The 13,278-nt window shown below is 43.2% G+C and overlaps 1 protein-coding gene across 1 annotated transcript; it reads right to left on the reverse strand.

Annotated features, from left to right (window-relative positions):
• Positions 1-8,300: 8,300 nt before the first annotated feature.
• Positions 8,301-13,116, reverse strand: LOC110526273 (dnaJ homolog subfamily A member 2). The gene is made up of 9 exons (XM_021607088.3): positions 12,943-13,116; positions 11,711-11,770; positions 11,350-11,576; positions 11,132-11,212; positions 10,811-10,944; positions 10,515-10,711; positions 9,612-9,756; positions 9,367-9,494; positions 8,301-9,101 (listed from the first exon to the last, which is right to left on the reverse strand). The coding sequence occupies exons 1-9, from the start codon at positions 13,018-13,020 to the stop codon at positions 8,916-8,918; spliced, it is 1,236 nt and encodes a 411-aa protein (XP_021462763.1). The 5' UTR covers positions 13,021-13,116; the 3' UTR covers positions 8,301-8,915.
• Between the last annotated feature and the right edge of the window lie 162 nt (positions 13,117-13,278).

Here is a 13,278-nt window from a genome sequence, read left to right on the forward strand (position 1 = left end):
GCAATTTCAATGATGTTCTCCAGATATGGATAAGTGGACTGGAGGCAGGGCAGGAAAGGGATAACGAATCCAGTTTGTGTAATTGCGTACCCAATTTGGGTGCTTTGCTATATCACATTGACATTGTAACCTTGAGTTCAATTGCACACATCATACAATTATGGAAAGATCTGTGTTAATGCAGAAAGAACTCCAACTTCTTAATCAGCCTCAATTTTGTCCCGCACATTGAATATAGTTGTGGGGAGTCCCTGTAATCCTAGATTCAGATCATTCAGGCGAGAAACCAATGCAAGCGTCAGACAAGTGAACATTATGGTCAGTAAGAACTGTAAGCTCGTCTCAAGGTGTCAATACTTCGCCCCTTGATAACCACCAGACTTCGGTATGTTGTAAGAGCATTACATGGTCGCTGCCTATATCAATGCATAGTGCAGAAAATACAAGTTCAGTAGCCTTTAACAATTTTCACTTTAGTGTCAGTCTTTCAAGCATTCCTTTGGCAACAAGCGCCTCAGTGGTGTCGGGAACAACTGCTTGCACGCGCATTACCACTCCACTGTCTCCCTGTCATGGCTTTCGCGCCATCAGTACAGATGAGCAGCAGTTACGTTTGGCTACATACGGACTGTTACTGGAATTACCCAAGAGTAACTTAAGCACACCTCTTGGAGGGAATGCAACACCCTGCTACACAACTCCCCGTGGAGTGAAAGAGGTATGTGATTTTAGGTGCAGGTAAGGATGACAGAGGCAGAATATTACTGTTAACTGGGAATTTATTTAATGTGGGGAAAAGGGGCTGGATGGAACCGAAGAAAGTTAAAGTCCTCTCTCCTACCTTACCTGCCTACCCACAACTTACCTAACCTTAACGCCACCTGGCACGCTAACCAAAATACAGGGGGTGGTCCGCCCAGGTCTTACCTAGTGTGCATAGACAGAGTACATACTACGGGTGTAGTATGTGTGTATGCCCGCAGGTCTCTTGACTAAGCACTCCCAAGGTGCCTTCCCCCCTGGGAACAAAAACAATAATTACTAACTTAAAGTGAACTTCAATAATCAAACAGTCCTGTTGTCACACACATACCTCAGAAGTAGTGGCTACAAAATACTTTCAACCACTGTCTCTGCACAACAACCAACACAAGACATCCAAGAAGCTATCTCTCCTAACAAGGGAACACTGGCTTTTATCCAGCTGGAGGAGTTTGTAATTGCAGACAGCTGTATCTCCTGACGAGAGGGCGGGATCAGAGCTCAAATCTGCAATGGGGCCAACCAATCAGCTGCTTGGGGGAATCCAGGAAACCATTTCCTGCCGTACACACAAACCCACAACACAGAAACTGGGGAATGTAACAGTAATGTTAATGTGATTGGATGTTAATTATTTGACTTCGCTTCCTGTATTTGACATTGTTATTTCGCTGAACACTAGATGGTATAATTTTATTTTTGGCAGTGAGTCAAGGCTACTCAGGCGAGGGGGGGAAAAAAACTCCCAAATGTATAGCCCCGTTGGAAAATATGTAGTTTGAAAATGTGAAGCAAAAAACATGAATCACATTATTTGGCGTACCTCTAGCGACATTGCGTACCCCCGTTTGGGATTACCTGCGGTAGACCATTCCATTCTTGTGGGCCGGCTAAGGAGTGTCTCTGAGGGGGTCTTTGGCCTGGTTTGCTAACTACCTGAGTGCAGTGTATAAAGTGAGAAAATCTGCTGTCTCGGCCACTGCCTGTCACCAAGGGAGTACCCCAAGGCTCAATCCTAGGCCCCACGCTCTTATTTAAATAAATACAAATGTAATCTTTATTTAACTAGGCAAGTCAGTTAAGAACAAATTCTTATTTACAATGACGACCTAGGAACAGTGGGTTAACTGCCTTGTTCAGGGGCAGAACGACAGATTTTTAACTTGTCAGATCAGGGATTCGATCTTGCAACCTTTCGGTTACTAGTCCAACGCTCTAATCACTATGCAGTAGGAAACTCTCTCATACATTTATATGCGGTCTTATACTCAGCTGGCCCCTCCCCAGATTTTTTAAATGCTCCACAACAAAGCTTTCTTAGTGTCCAACCTTGTTCTGAACACATCCAAAACAAAGGTCATGTGGTTTGATAAGAATGCCCTTCTCCCCACAGGTGTGATGACTACCTCTGAGGGTTTAGAGCTTGAGGTAGTCACCTCATACAAGTACTTGGGAGTATGGCTAGATGGTACACTGTCCTTCTCTCAGCACATATCAAAGCTGCAGGATAAAGTTACATCTAGACTTGGTTTCCTCTGTCGTAGTCGCTCCTCTTTCACCCCAGCTGCCAAACTAACCCTGATTCAGATTACCATCCTACCCATGCTAGATTACAGAAAGTCAATTTATAGTTCGGCAGGTAAGGGTGCTTTTAAGAGGCTAGATGTTCTTTACCATTCTGCCATCAGGTTTGCCACCAATGCTCTTTATAGGACACATCACTGCACTCTATACTCCTCTGTAAACTGGTCATCTCTGTATACAGTGCCTTGCGAAAGTATTCGGCCCCCTTGAACTTTGCGACCTTTTGCCACATTTCAGGCTTCAAACATAAAGATATTCAACTGTATTTTTTTGTGAAGAATCAACAACAAGTGGGACACAATCATGAAGTGGAACGACATTTATTGGATTTTTCAAACTTTTTTAACAAATCAAAAACTGAAAAATTGGGCGTGCAAAATTATTCAGCCCCTTTACTTTCAGTGCAGCAAACTCTCTCCAGAAGTTCAGTGAGGATCTCTGAATGATCCAATGTTGACCTAAATGACTAATGATGATAAATACAATCCACCTGTGTGTAATCAAGTCTCCGTATAAATGCACCTGCACTGTGATAGTCTCAGAGGTCCGTTAAAAGCGCAGAGAGCATCATGAAGAACAAGGAACACACCAGGCAGGTCCGAGATACTGTTGTGAAGAAGTTTAAAGCCGGATTTGGATACAAAAAGATTTCCCAAGCTTTAAACATCCCAAGGAGCACTGTGCAAGCGATAATATTGAAATGGAAGGAGTATCAGACCACTGCAAATCTACCAAGACCTGGCCGTCCCTCTAAACTTTCAGCTCATACAAGGAGAAGACTGATCAGAGATGCAGCCAAGAGGCCCATGATCACTCTGGATGAACTGCAGAGATCTACAGCTGAGGTGGGAGACTCTGTCCATAGGACAACAATCAGTCGTATATTGCACAAATCTGGCCTTTATGGAAGAGTGGCAAGAAGAAAGCCATTTCTTAAAGATATCCATAAAAAGTGTTGTTTAAAGTTTGCCACAAGCCACCTGTGAGACACACCAAACATGTGGAAGAAGGTGCTCTGGTCAGATGAAACCAAAATTGAACTTTTTGGCAACAATGCAAAACGTTATGTTTGGCGTAAAAGCAACACAGCTGAACACACCATCCCCACTGTCAAACATGGTGGTGGCAGCATCATGGTTTGGGCCTGCTTTTCTTCAGCAGGGACAGGGAAGATGGTTAAAATTGATGGGAAGATGGATGGAGCCAAATACAGGACCATTCTGTAAGAAAACCTGTCTGCAAAAGACCTGAGACTGGGACGGAGATTTGTCTTCCAACAAGACAATGATCCAAAACATAAAGCAAAATCTACAATGGAATGGTTCAAAAATAAACATATCCAGGTGTTAGAATGGCCAAGTCAAAGTCCAGACCTGAATCCAATCGAGAATCTGTGGAAAGAACTGAAAACTGCTGTTCACAAATGCTCTCCATCCAACCTCACTGAGCTCGAGCTGTTTTGCAAGGAGGAATGGGAAAAAATGTCAGTCTCTCGATGTGCAAAACTGATAGAGACATACCCCAAGCGACTTACAGCTGTAATCGCAGTAAAAGGTGGCGCTACAAAGTATTAATTTAAGGGGGCTGAATAATTTTGCACGCCCAATTTTTCAGTTTTTGATTTGTTAAAAAAGTTTGAAATATCCAATAAATGTCGTTCCACTTCATGATTGTGTCCCACTTGTTGTTGATTCTTCACAAAAAAATACAGTTTAATATCTTTATGTTTGAAGCCTGAAATGTGGCAAAAGGTCGCAAAGTTCAAGGGGGCCGAATAATTTCGCAAGACCCACTGGTTGATACTTATATATAAAACCCTCTTAGGCCTCACTCCTCCCTATCTGAGAGATCTACTGCAGCCCTTATCCTCCACATACAACACCCGTTCTGCCAGTCACATTCTGTTAAAGGTCCCCAAAGCACACACATCCCTGGGTCGCTCCTCCAGCTAGTGACTAGAACGAGCCGCAACAAACACTCAAACTGGACAGTTTTATCTCCATGTCTTCATTCAAAGTCTCAATCATGGACACTCTTACTGACAGTTGTGGCTGCTTTGTGTGATGTAGTGTCTTCTGCCTTTGTGCTGTTGTCTGTGCCCAGTCATGTTTGTACCATGTTTTGTGTTGCTACCATGTTGTCATGTGTTGCTTCCTTGCTATGTTGTCTTAGGTCTCTCTTTATGTAGTATTGTCTCTTGTCCTATATATATATATATTTTTTTAATCCCAGCCCCCCGTCCCTGCAGGAGGCATTTTGGTAGGTCGTCATTGTAAATAAGAATTTGTTCTTACTGACTTGCCTAGTTAAAGGTAAAAAAATTAAAAAGAACTTGATAGTTGGCTATATGAGCAAATATAATGGTCTTGCAAACAGCTTGCCTTGATGAGCAAGAGCTCTCCATGGCTGAGTACCGGCACTTCAAATGTTCAACTGCTCGAGCTCCTGTTCCTCTTTTATAGAATATTATCTCTAAGGTATTTGGCGCTCCTGCACCAAATATAAACAGTACCGGCACCTATATCTATCCAAGTCGAGCACTGCTTAAAAATATAAAAAAGCCCACCTTATTGTGCCTGAATTTCTCACTTTTTGAAAACATCTGCCAGATGAAACTGCTGGGTGATAATGAATAACCACTCATTGTCTGATCCTAGGACAAATGCTTAATACAATTTAAGGCTGTTCCTAATCATACTCTGAACCAATCCCACTAATCACATGCTACAGGTCAAACACCAACGATGCTGAATTACATTTTATATGGTAAGTGTAGGCAGGGGAGTAGTGTTGGCGCTAGCAAGCTAGCTATACACAACTACTGTATATACACTGAACAAAAATAAACAGTTCATAAAGAAATCAGTCAATTGAAAAAAATTAAGACCTAATCTATGGATTTCACATGACTGGGAATAGATATGCATCTGTTGGTAAAATATCTTTAAAAAAAATAACAAAATAGGGGCGTAGCTCAAACGGAAGTTACGAATGTAACTATGGTTCTACGAATACCTGCAAGACCTTCAGTATGGTGGAAAGTATGGATTATATCCCTCGTGCTCCGCACAGATTGAGTAATAAAGTCACGCCGGTGACGTGACAGCTTGGGAGGACGTGCCCCTCGGTACAAATATAACCACGCACTATCTTCTCGCCCAAAAGATTGAGTGATGGGTAAGTACTGACGGTCTTCCAGGTATTCGTAGAACCAGTTACATTCGTAACTTACATTCTACTTCATACCTTTAAGACTGTCAATACGGTACCAACAAGGTCACGAGGAATAGACTACTAACCTCTAATGCACCAGTGCAACTAGAAGAATGGCAGAGCCCATGGTGTGGCAAGATGCAACGTTGACCTTGTCAAATCTAGAACGTGCAGGGCGACGACCCGGTAGCAGCTGCGCATATCTCATTCAGGGGGATGCCTCTCAGCATAGCCCAGGATGTGGCACCACTTCTGGTCAAATAACATTTACACACCTTCTGGGACAGGTAGGCCTGAGTGATGACATCCACAACCCAGTGTTTTAGTCTCTGCTTGGACAATGCTAGGCCTTTCCCACCAATGCACGGAAACAGCTGGTCTGACTTCCTGTAGTTCTCTGAGGCTTGCATATAGCATTTGAGGGAACGGACTGGACACAGGTGATTTGCTCGCTCCTCTGCATTCTGGAAAGGAGGGGGCAGTAGGCCTGCATTTCGATTGATGTGATAAACCCTTAGGCAAAAAGGCTGGATTCAACCATAAGGTCAAGCCTAGGTCGTCTGCCTTAGAGAGCGCACACACATTTTACTGATGAAATAGCTAAGAGAAAAGCCGTTTTCAGAGATAAACCATTTTATGTCTGGCTCCTTCGTATGCTCGAAATTAGATTCCGTCTGATAATAGTAGGACCGCAGTCGATTAGTAGAGGGTTGGGCTCTTCAGAACATGAAAGACACTGTGCAGCATTGCTAAGATTGGGGGGGTTGAAGGGAAAGCATACAGTAGGCCATCTGTGGGCTAAAGCGTCCATGTTCAGGTGACTCTTGATGTTTGCTCTCTGAGGCGAACAGGTCCACATGTGCTATTCCAAACCGCTGCCATATTCTCTTCACTACTTGTGGGTGAAGTCTCCAGTCCCCCAGGGGCGCTTTCTGTCACGACAAGAAGTCTGCTTCCTTGTTCACCTTGCCTGGGACATGAATGGCTCGTAAGGAGGCCAGATGTGGTAGGGCCCATATCAAAAGTCGTTGGGCCACCTGTAGGGACCTTACAGACCTTGTTCGCCCTTGATGGTTGATGTGGAACACTGTCCATGTTGTCTGATCGTATCAGGACATGTTTGAGAACCGGCAGAAAATTATTGAGGGATAGGTAAACTATCATGTTCTAGCAAGTTAATATGCTCTTTCCTCCAGCAGGGGCACCACTCTCCTCGTACAGACCTGTGTTGCCACACTGCTCCCCAGCCTGTTAGCGAAGTGTCGGTCGTCAATACCTCTCGCCTTGCCGGAATTGATCTGAGATGGTCACCTGTAGTCAGGTAGGCTCTCCTCCACGGCCACAGAGTAGAGTAGCACGCACAAAGTTGCTGAACATAGGTGGGAACAGGAACACGCTGTCGATCCAGAGTATCCCATCATGCACAATGTGTGACGTGTCTGGTGAGTATGTAGGCCATGGAACAACTGGTACATATTCAGCTTCCAGGAATTGTGAACAGATCCTTGCGACAGGGGGCCATGCATTATGCTTTAACATGTGATGGTGGCGGCTGAATGGCACGACAATGTGCCTGAGAATCTCGTCACGGTGTGCATTCAAATTGATAAAATACAATTGTGTTCATTGTCCATAGCTTATGCCTGCCCATAGCATAACCCTACCGCCACCATGGGGAACTGTTCACAATGTTGACATCAGCAAACCGCTCGCCCACACAACGCCATACCTGTCTGCCTGGTACATTTGAAATTGTGATTAATCTGCAAAGAGTATCCTCCAGCAGCCATCGAAGGTGAGCATTTGCCCATTGGAGGTTGGTTACGACACCAAACTGCAGTCAGGTCAAGACAAGTACACAGATGAGCTTCGCTGAGACCGTTTTGAGTTTGTGCAAATCCATTTATCAACTGTCGGTTGGCTGGTCTCAAACAATCCCGTGGGTGAAGAAGCCAGATGTGGAGGACCTGGGCTGGTGTGGTTCGTGGTCTGAAGTTGGACCTATTGGATGTGGCTTATGGTAGAGAAATTAAATTTCAAATCCCTGGCAACAGCTCTGGTGGTTTAATCAGCTTCTTGATATGCCACACTTGTCCGTTGGATGGATTCTCAGAGAAGGAGAAATGCTCACTGACAGTAAACACATTTGTGCAAACAAATTGTGGAGAAAAGCTTTTTATGCATATGGGAAAAATCTATGATCTTTTATTTCAGTTCATGAAACCAACACTTGACATTTTGCATTTATATTTTTGTTCAGTGTAATAACACATTAACATGACCTAGGCTGCATTTACACAGGCAACCCAATTATTGGTAAGAGCCAACCTGATTGGTCAAAAGACAAATTAGTAGAAGATCAGAATTGGGCTGCAAGTGTAAACGCAGCTCTAGTGCAGTGTTTCCTAACACCAGTCCTTGAGTATCCACAACAGCACACATTTTGTTGTAGCCACAGACAAGTAAACCTAATCAAGCCCTCAATGAGCTGAATCAGCCAAGTTTGTCCAGGGCAATAAACATGAGTGCTGTTGTGGGTACTCAGACTGGTGTTGGTAAACACAAATAACCAGCTCATCAAGCTTTGATTATTTTGGCCACTAGAGGCCTCTATCATTATCTATGATACCCATCAACATTAATGAAAAAGGACTGAGGTGGTAACCAAGAAATTTTCCTGACGGATGTAAGTCATTTCCCAGACAAGCACAAGACAGAATCACAAACATCAAGTATTGCTGTTTGAGATTTGAAGAACTTTTATTTAACAACTTAATAAACCTTTTCACAGAAGTTAAGCTGCTTTTAAATTGTATTTTTTCAGCTTCTCTCGTTAGATTGGATGTTTAATCGGTGCAGGAACCAATGCGGTCTTAACATGCACCAGGGTTGAGGACAAATACAGGTGTTTTTTCTATTTGTATCACACCACTGTATTAGCGCAGCTGATAACGCTCACCGACAATCACTTTCATATTATACACAATGTTGTCATGTTTGAATTTTTATATATAGAAAGAAAAACAAAAGTAAAAACCTACAAAAAGAAAAATCAAGCGGTAAAAATCAAGCACAGATACATACAAACCTAAAAATGTGATTGTGTCCTGGGTCCTTTCAGGATCTCCCTTCCTTAACTCACACCTCACAGTCCAGAGGTGGAGGCCAAAACTGCATTTTATGGTTAGTTTAAATTAATTATTGTAAATACTATGAAAAAAATGCAAGTTACACACCAAGCAAAGGAGAAATGACCTTTTTCCATCTTATCTGACGTTGCCACAAGGAAAGTGAGGGATGCGTGATGGGAAGACGGGGGACGGGTGCAACACGTACATTTTCCTCTGAGCCAGATGCTACTGGTGGGCACACTGCACTCCAGGGCCGTGGTGGCCTCCTTCATCATCTGAGCTGTCGTTGTAGGCCTCACGTCGTCCTCCAGACGAGCCCTGGCTGACGTCGTAGTCCTGCAGGTCCACCTCCTCCGCGTCCCCAGACACTATGGGAGCCTCGGCACGTGTTGGTAGCAAGTCCTCCAGCTCCTGGGGTTTACAGAGGGCCACAGTTTTTAAAATGTTATGCCTAGTTAGCAAAGCCAGCATGCAGATATCACTACAAAGCACTTATTTTAAAAATCTAACACTTGTGTGGTACCTCAGCTCTTAAATACCATCATCAAACAATGCTCAACATAACCAGTATGGTCTGGGTCAAAATCCTAATCTCGTTATGAATGATCAAATTGTGTCCTTCAATCCCATAATAGAACAGGCACTGTGACAGAAAAGGACACAAGAAATGACTTACATTGAGTTTATCAGGGCTGATCCAGTTGTTGTCTGGGAACTGCACATCAAATTTAATATACAGGTCTCCTTTTTCAAATGGATTACGGTACTGTGGCATCCCCTCACCTCGCACAACTCTGACCGAGCCTGTAAAATAAACATTGCATCATAGAAACATTACTTTCACATACTGCATCGATTAATAGTCACATGCTGTGGTCTCATCTACAATATGTAAAACCAGTACAAAGATCAAAATCTTACCTGGCTCAATGACTTTGCCAGCCGCGTACTTGACTACAATCTGTCTGCCATCTAAGTGTTTCAACGTAAACTGGAATCCACAAAGTGCTTCAACAAGGCCAATCTTATGGGTCATGTGCAGGTCATGGGCCTCTCTTTTGTATGTCTGTTGGCATGAGAAAACAGGCAGTGTCTCAATATAGTAATAGAGAGGTTGTTTTAGGCCAATTTAAAATGACCAACATTTGCTGGAAATGTTACAAAGTATACCCGAGGACTAACCGATACTGCTGGCTGATTGTACATAATGAATATAAGATAATAGCCACAGGAAGCTGTGCATATACATCCTGTCAGAGTATTGTCTCCCCTTCCCATTGACTCCCCTGTACTGGCCTATTCTCCACATGAGAGGCTGGTGCCATCAACATGTGTCTGTTCTCCAATCTTCAGAGGAGTGAGAGTCTGGAGGTGACACAATGGAGTGGAAATGTTAGGACTCTAGGATTAGGAACGATGTGCCACTCGTGACTATAACTAATACCAAGTTATGCCAGACATGCAGGGGGCTCAGAGGGTGGGAGGCCAGTACTGGAAACTGGATTACAGCATGTTCACATTGGCCTAGCAGCATTGTGCCGTCACTGCAATCTGCTCCCAAAAGATCCCAGTAAAGAGTGCTGGAGGACCCAACTCAGCCAGCTGGCTGCTTTTGGTCAACCAGCTGCCATTCAACCTTATCCATCTATACTACTCAAGTGCTCATAGAAATTAGACATAACAGCTGAGTAATAACACATTTACACACCAATGTTTCACCTTCACTAATATGTTTCTACATTGTAATATTGCCTTTAGTCAACAAGAGACGTAGTCTTAAGGAGTGGGGACCATGGTGTCCAGAGCACAGCAGTTAATCTCTACCTCATGCTCTTTCTCTTGCAGGACAAGGACAATGTCTCCTGGCTCAACCCCAGGTGCCTGGTCAGCTTCCCCTCCGAAGGTGATCTTCTGCCCATGCTTCATGCCTTTGTCGACATGGACCTCCAGGATTTTCACCTCCTTACTAACCTTCTTGCCCTCGCACTTTTTACAGCGGTCTTTCTCGTTGATCACCTCACCTATGGGTATAACCATAGAAGTTTAGGAGTCTGAGGGGGCAAAGCCCTTTCATGCATCGCTGGGTACTACAAGTTTATGGTTTCTAAACTGTTGCTTACCTTCTCCATTACAATCAGTACAAACGGACTGCATCTGTTGGACCATCCCAGGAGCCAACTGTCTGATCATGATGCGCATACCACGCCCCCTGCAGGCCACACACTTCTGAACTGCGCCAGTCTTCCCACCCTGGCTGTTGAGAAGAAGTTATAACTTTTTGTCTTTTGTCTTACACCAACAAACCTACATGAGCAACATGTAAGATGCAATAATTGCCAGGCAGATAAAGCAAGACCTGAACACTGCTTCATGTGGGCTAGAGAAGTAATTTTGAGGGAAAATTGTTGCAGATACAAATGGAAGAATGTGGAAACACTTACCCATTACAAGTGCCACAAAGAACATTCTTGCTCAGCTGCAGTTTAGTTGTTTTTCCATTGTACAGGTCTTCAAGTGAAACTCTTAAAAAAACAATGAGCATAATTGGAGACAGTAGCAAGGTCATAGAAACCACTGACAGACAATGTAGTCAGAATATTATAATTTTTTTGATTATCACTCAATAGATCTGTGACACCAATCTATAGAGTAAGCTTACTTGAGTGGGTGAACCATGTCCTCTCCTCTTCGTCTACCACCATTTCGGCTGCGCCCCTGTCCGCCCATGAAGCCAAAAAGTCCACCGCCGAAGATGTGTGAAAAGATGTCATCCATTCCCCCACCACCTCCACCTCCTTCCCGCAGTCCCTGCTCCCCATAGCGATCATACAGCTCCTTCTTCTCTGGATTAGTCAACACTTCATACGCAAAACTGATCTCCTTGAACTGTTTGAAGGAGACAGGGGGACATTAAGTTCTATGACATCTACAGATATTTGTTCACATTTATGTAGCTACTCAGAAGTGTAAGGAATGGTTGAATCCCTCCCCCCAAATAAATCTTCATGCAATTTCAATACCTTGTCGCCAGCATTTGGGTTTTTGTCAGGGTGATATTCCTTTGCTAGCTTCCGGTATGACTGAAAGAAAAGACAAAACACATAAGCTCAAGGCACTGGTTTCGATTATTTATGCTAGTCAACATTAGCCAATGAGTTGTATAACCACCACCCTTTCCACGTTATCCCCGTAGTAGCCATCAGTGAAATATTGACAGGAATCGGACGTTCCTTTTTACAGTAAGGTTAGTTAGCCTCCCTAAATTAGCTAACTAGTAAATTGAGCCTGAAACTGCGGAAGAAAGCTAACGGTAGCAATTGTCTCATAATGACTTAAGTTAGCGACTGGCTAAACAATTAAAATAAATGACAAAATCAATATTAACCAGCGATCCATCAGAATTTCCCCAACAAAATCAACCCAAAAATCTCTGACCTGAAGATTTGGCCCCAAAATTCCATTACTGTGAATTAAACTGTTAACACGTGAGTTAACGTCGTAGGCTAGCCGGCTAAATAACGCAACTAGCCAGCTAACTAGTTAGGCGGCACACACTACGTTAGCTAACATTAAAAGATCAAACCGGGGTAACCTTGATATTGTACCTTATCTATAGCAACCTGGTATGAGGCGGCTCGGTCGCATCGTATCTGTTATCAGCAGACAGACGCACGAGAGTTAGCTAGCTAACGTTACTAGCTAACCATTGTCTTAACTAGTTAGCAACCACCAGTCTGGAAAAACGTAAACAAAACAACTGCTAATCCAATGCTATCAAACGCGTTGATACAGTAGTGGTTTAATATGTAACAATTTATTGTGTATTATGCGGACTATAAACAAAAATACAAGCGATAGTGTTAAAGTCCTCGCTACCAACCGCATGCTAACTTTTACAAAAATATATAACGTTACTCGAAAGCGTTCGTTATACGCGAGATGCCATCATTGAAACAGAACGCTAGCGCCAACAAGCGCAAAGTACTAACACCTAAATACTTTGCGCCAAAGACAGAGGTAATTATCTAAAACATTGAGGTAGATAAATGGTTGTACAATGTGTATCCCGTACTATCATTTTCTGATTGACGCTAACGTTAGTTGGCTAGGAACATCGCTAGTTTGACTAGCTAGCTAGCTCTGACTAACGTTTCTAGGCCAGACTAGCTTTTAGCCAGAAAAACCTGTTTCTACCAACAATTCAAACCCCACAGCACCTAGATTTAATTTGACTAGATACAATCAACGTTACCTTTTTCAACTCATTTTCAGTGGCAGTGGGGGACACCCCTAGGATGTCATATAATTTAGTATCGACAACGTTCGCCATGATGGAGCTAAGGGTAAGGACCTTCTGTACGAGAAGTGAAAAGAGAAAGAAGAAGAGCCGGTCGAAAACGTCATACGTTGCGTCAATTTGAACCTTTCTCCTGGCTTTAAAAAAGGGTGCATCTCAATTACATTTGACTTCCTTATTTTCACCTCATCTATTTTCTCCTCTCTATTATACATGTGAAATTGATTCAGGTATTTTACATTGCTCACCAGTTTAGTGACATTGTGTCTGTTTTTGTCATCTTATCACACA

Source organism: Oncorhynchus mykiss, chromosome 6 (assembly GCF_057628025.1).
Source record: "Oncorhynchus mykiss isolate SJ-2025 chromosome 6, ASM5762802v1, whole genome shotgun sequence".
Classification (NCBI taxonomy): Eukaryota; Metazoa; Chordata; class Actinopteri; order Salmoniformes; family Salmonidae; genus Oncorhynchus; species Oncorhynchus mykiss.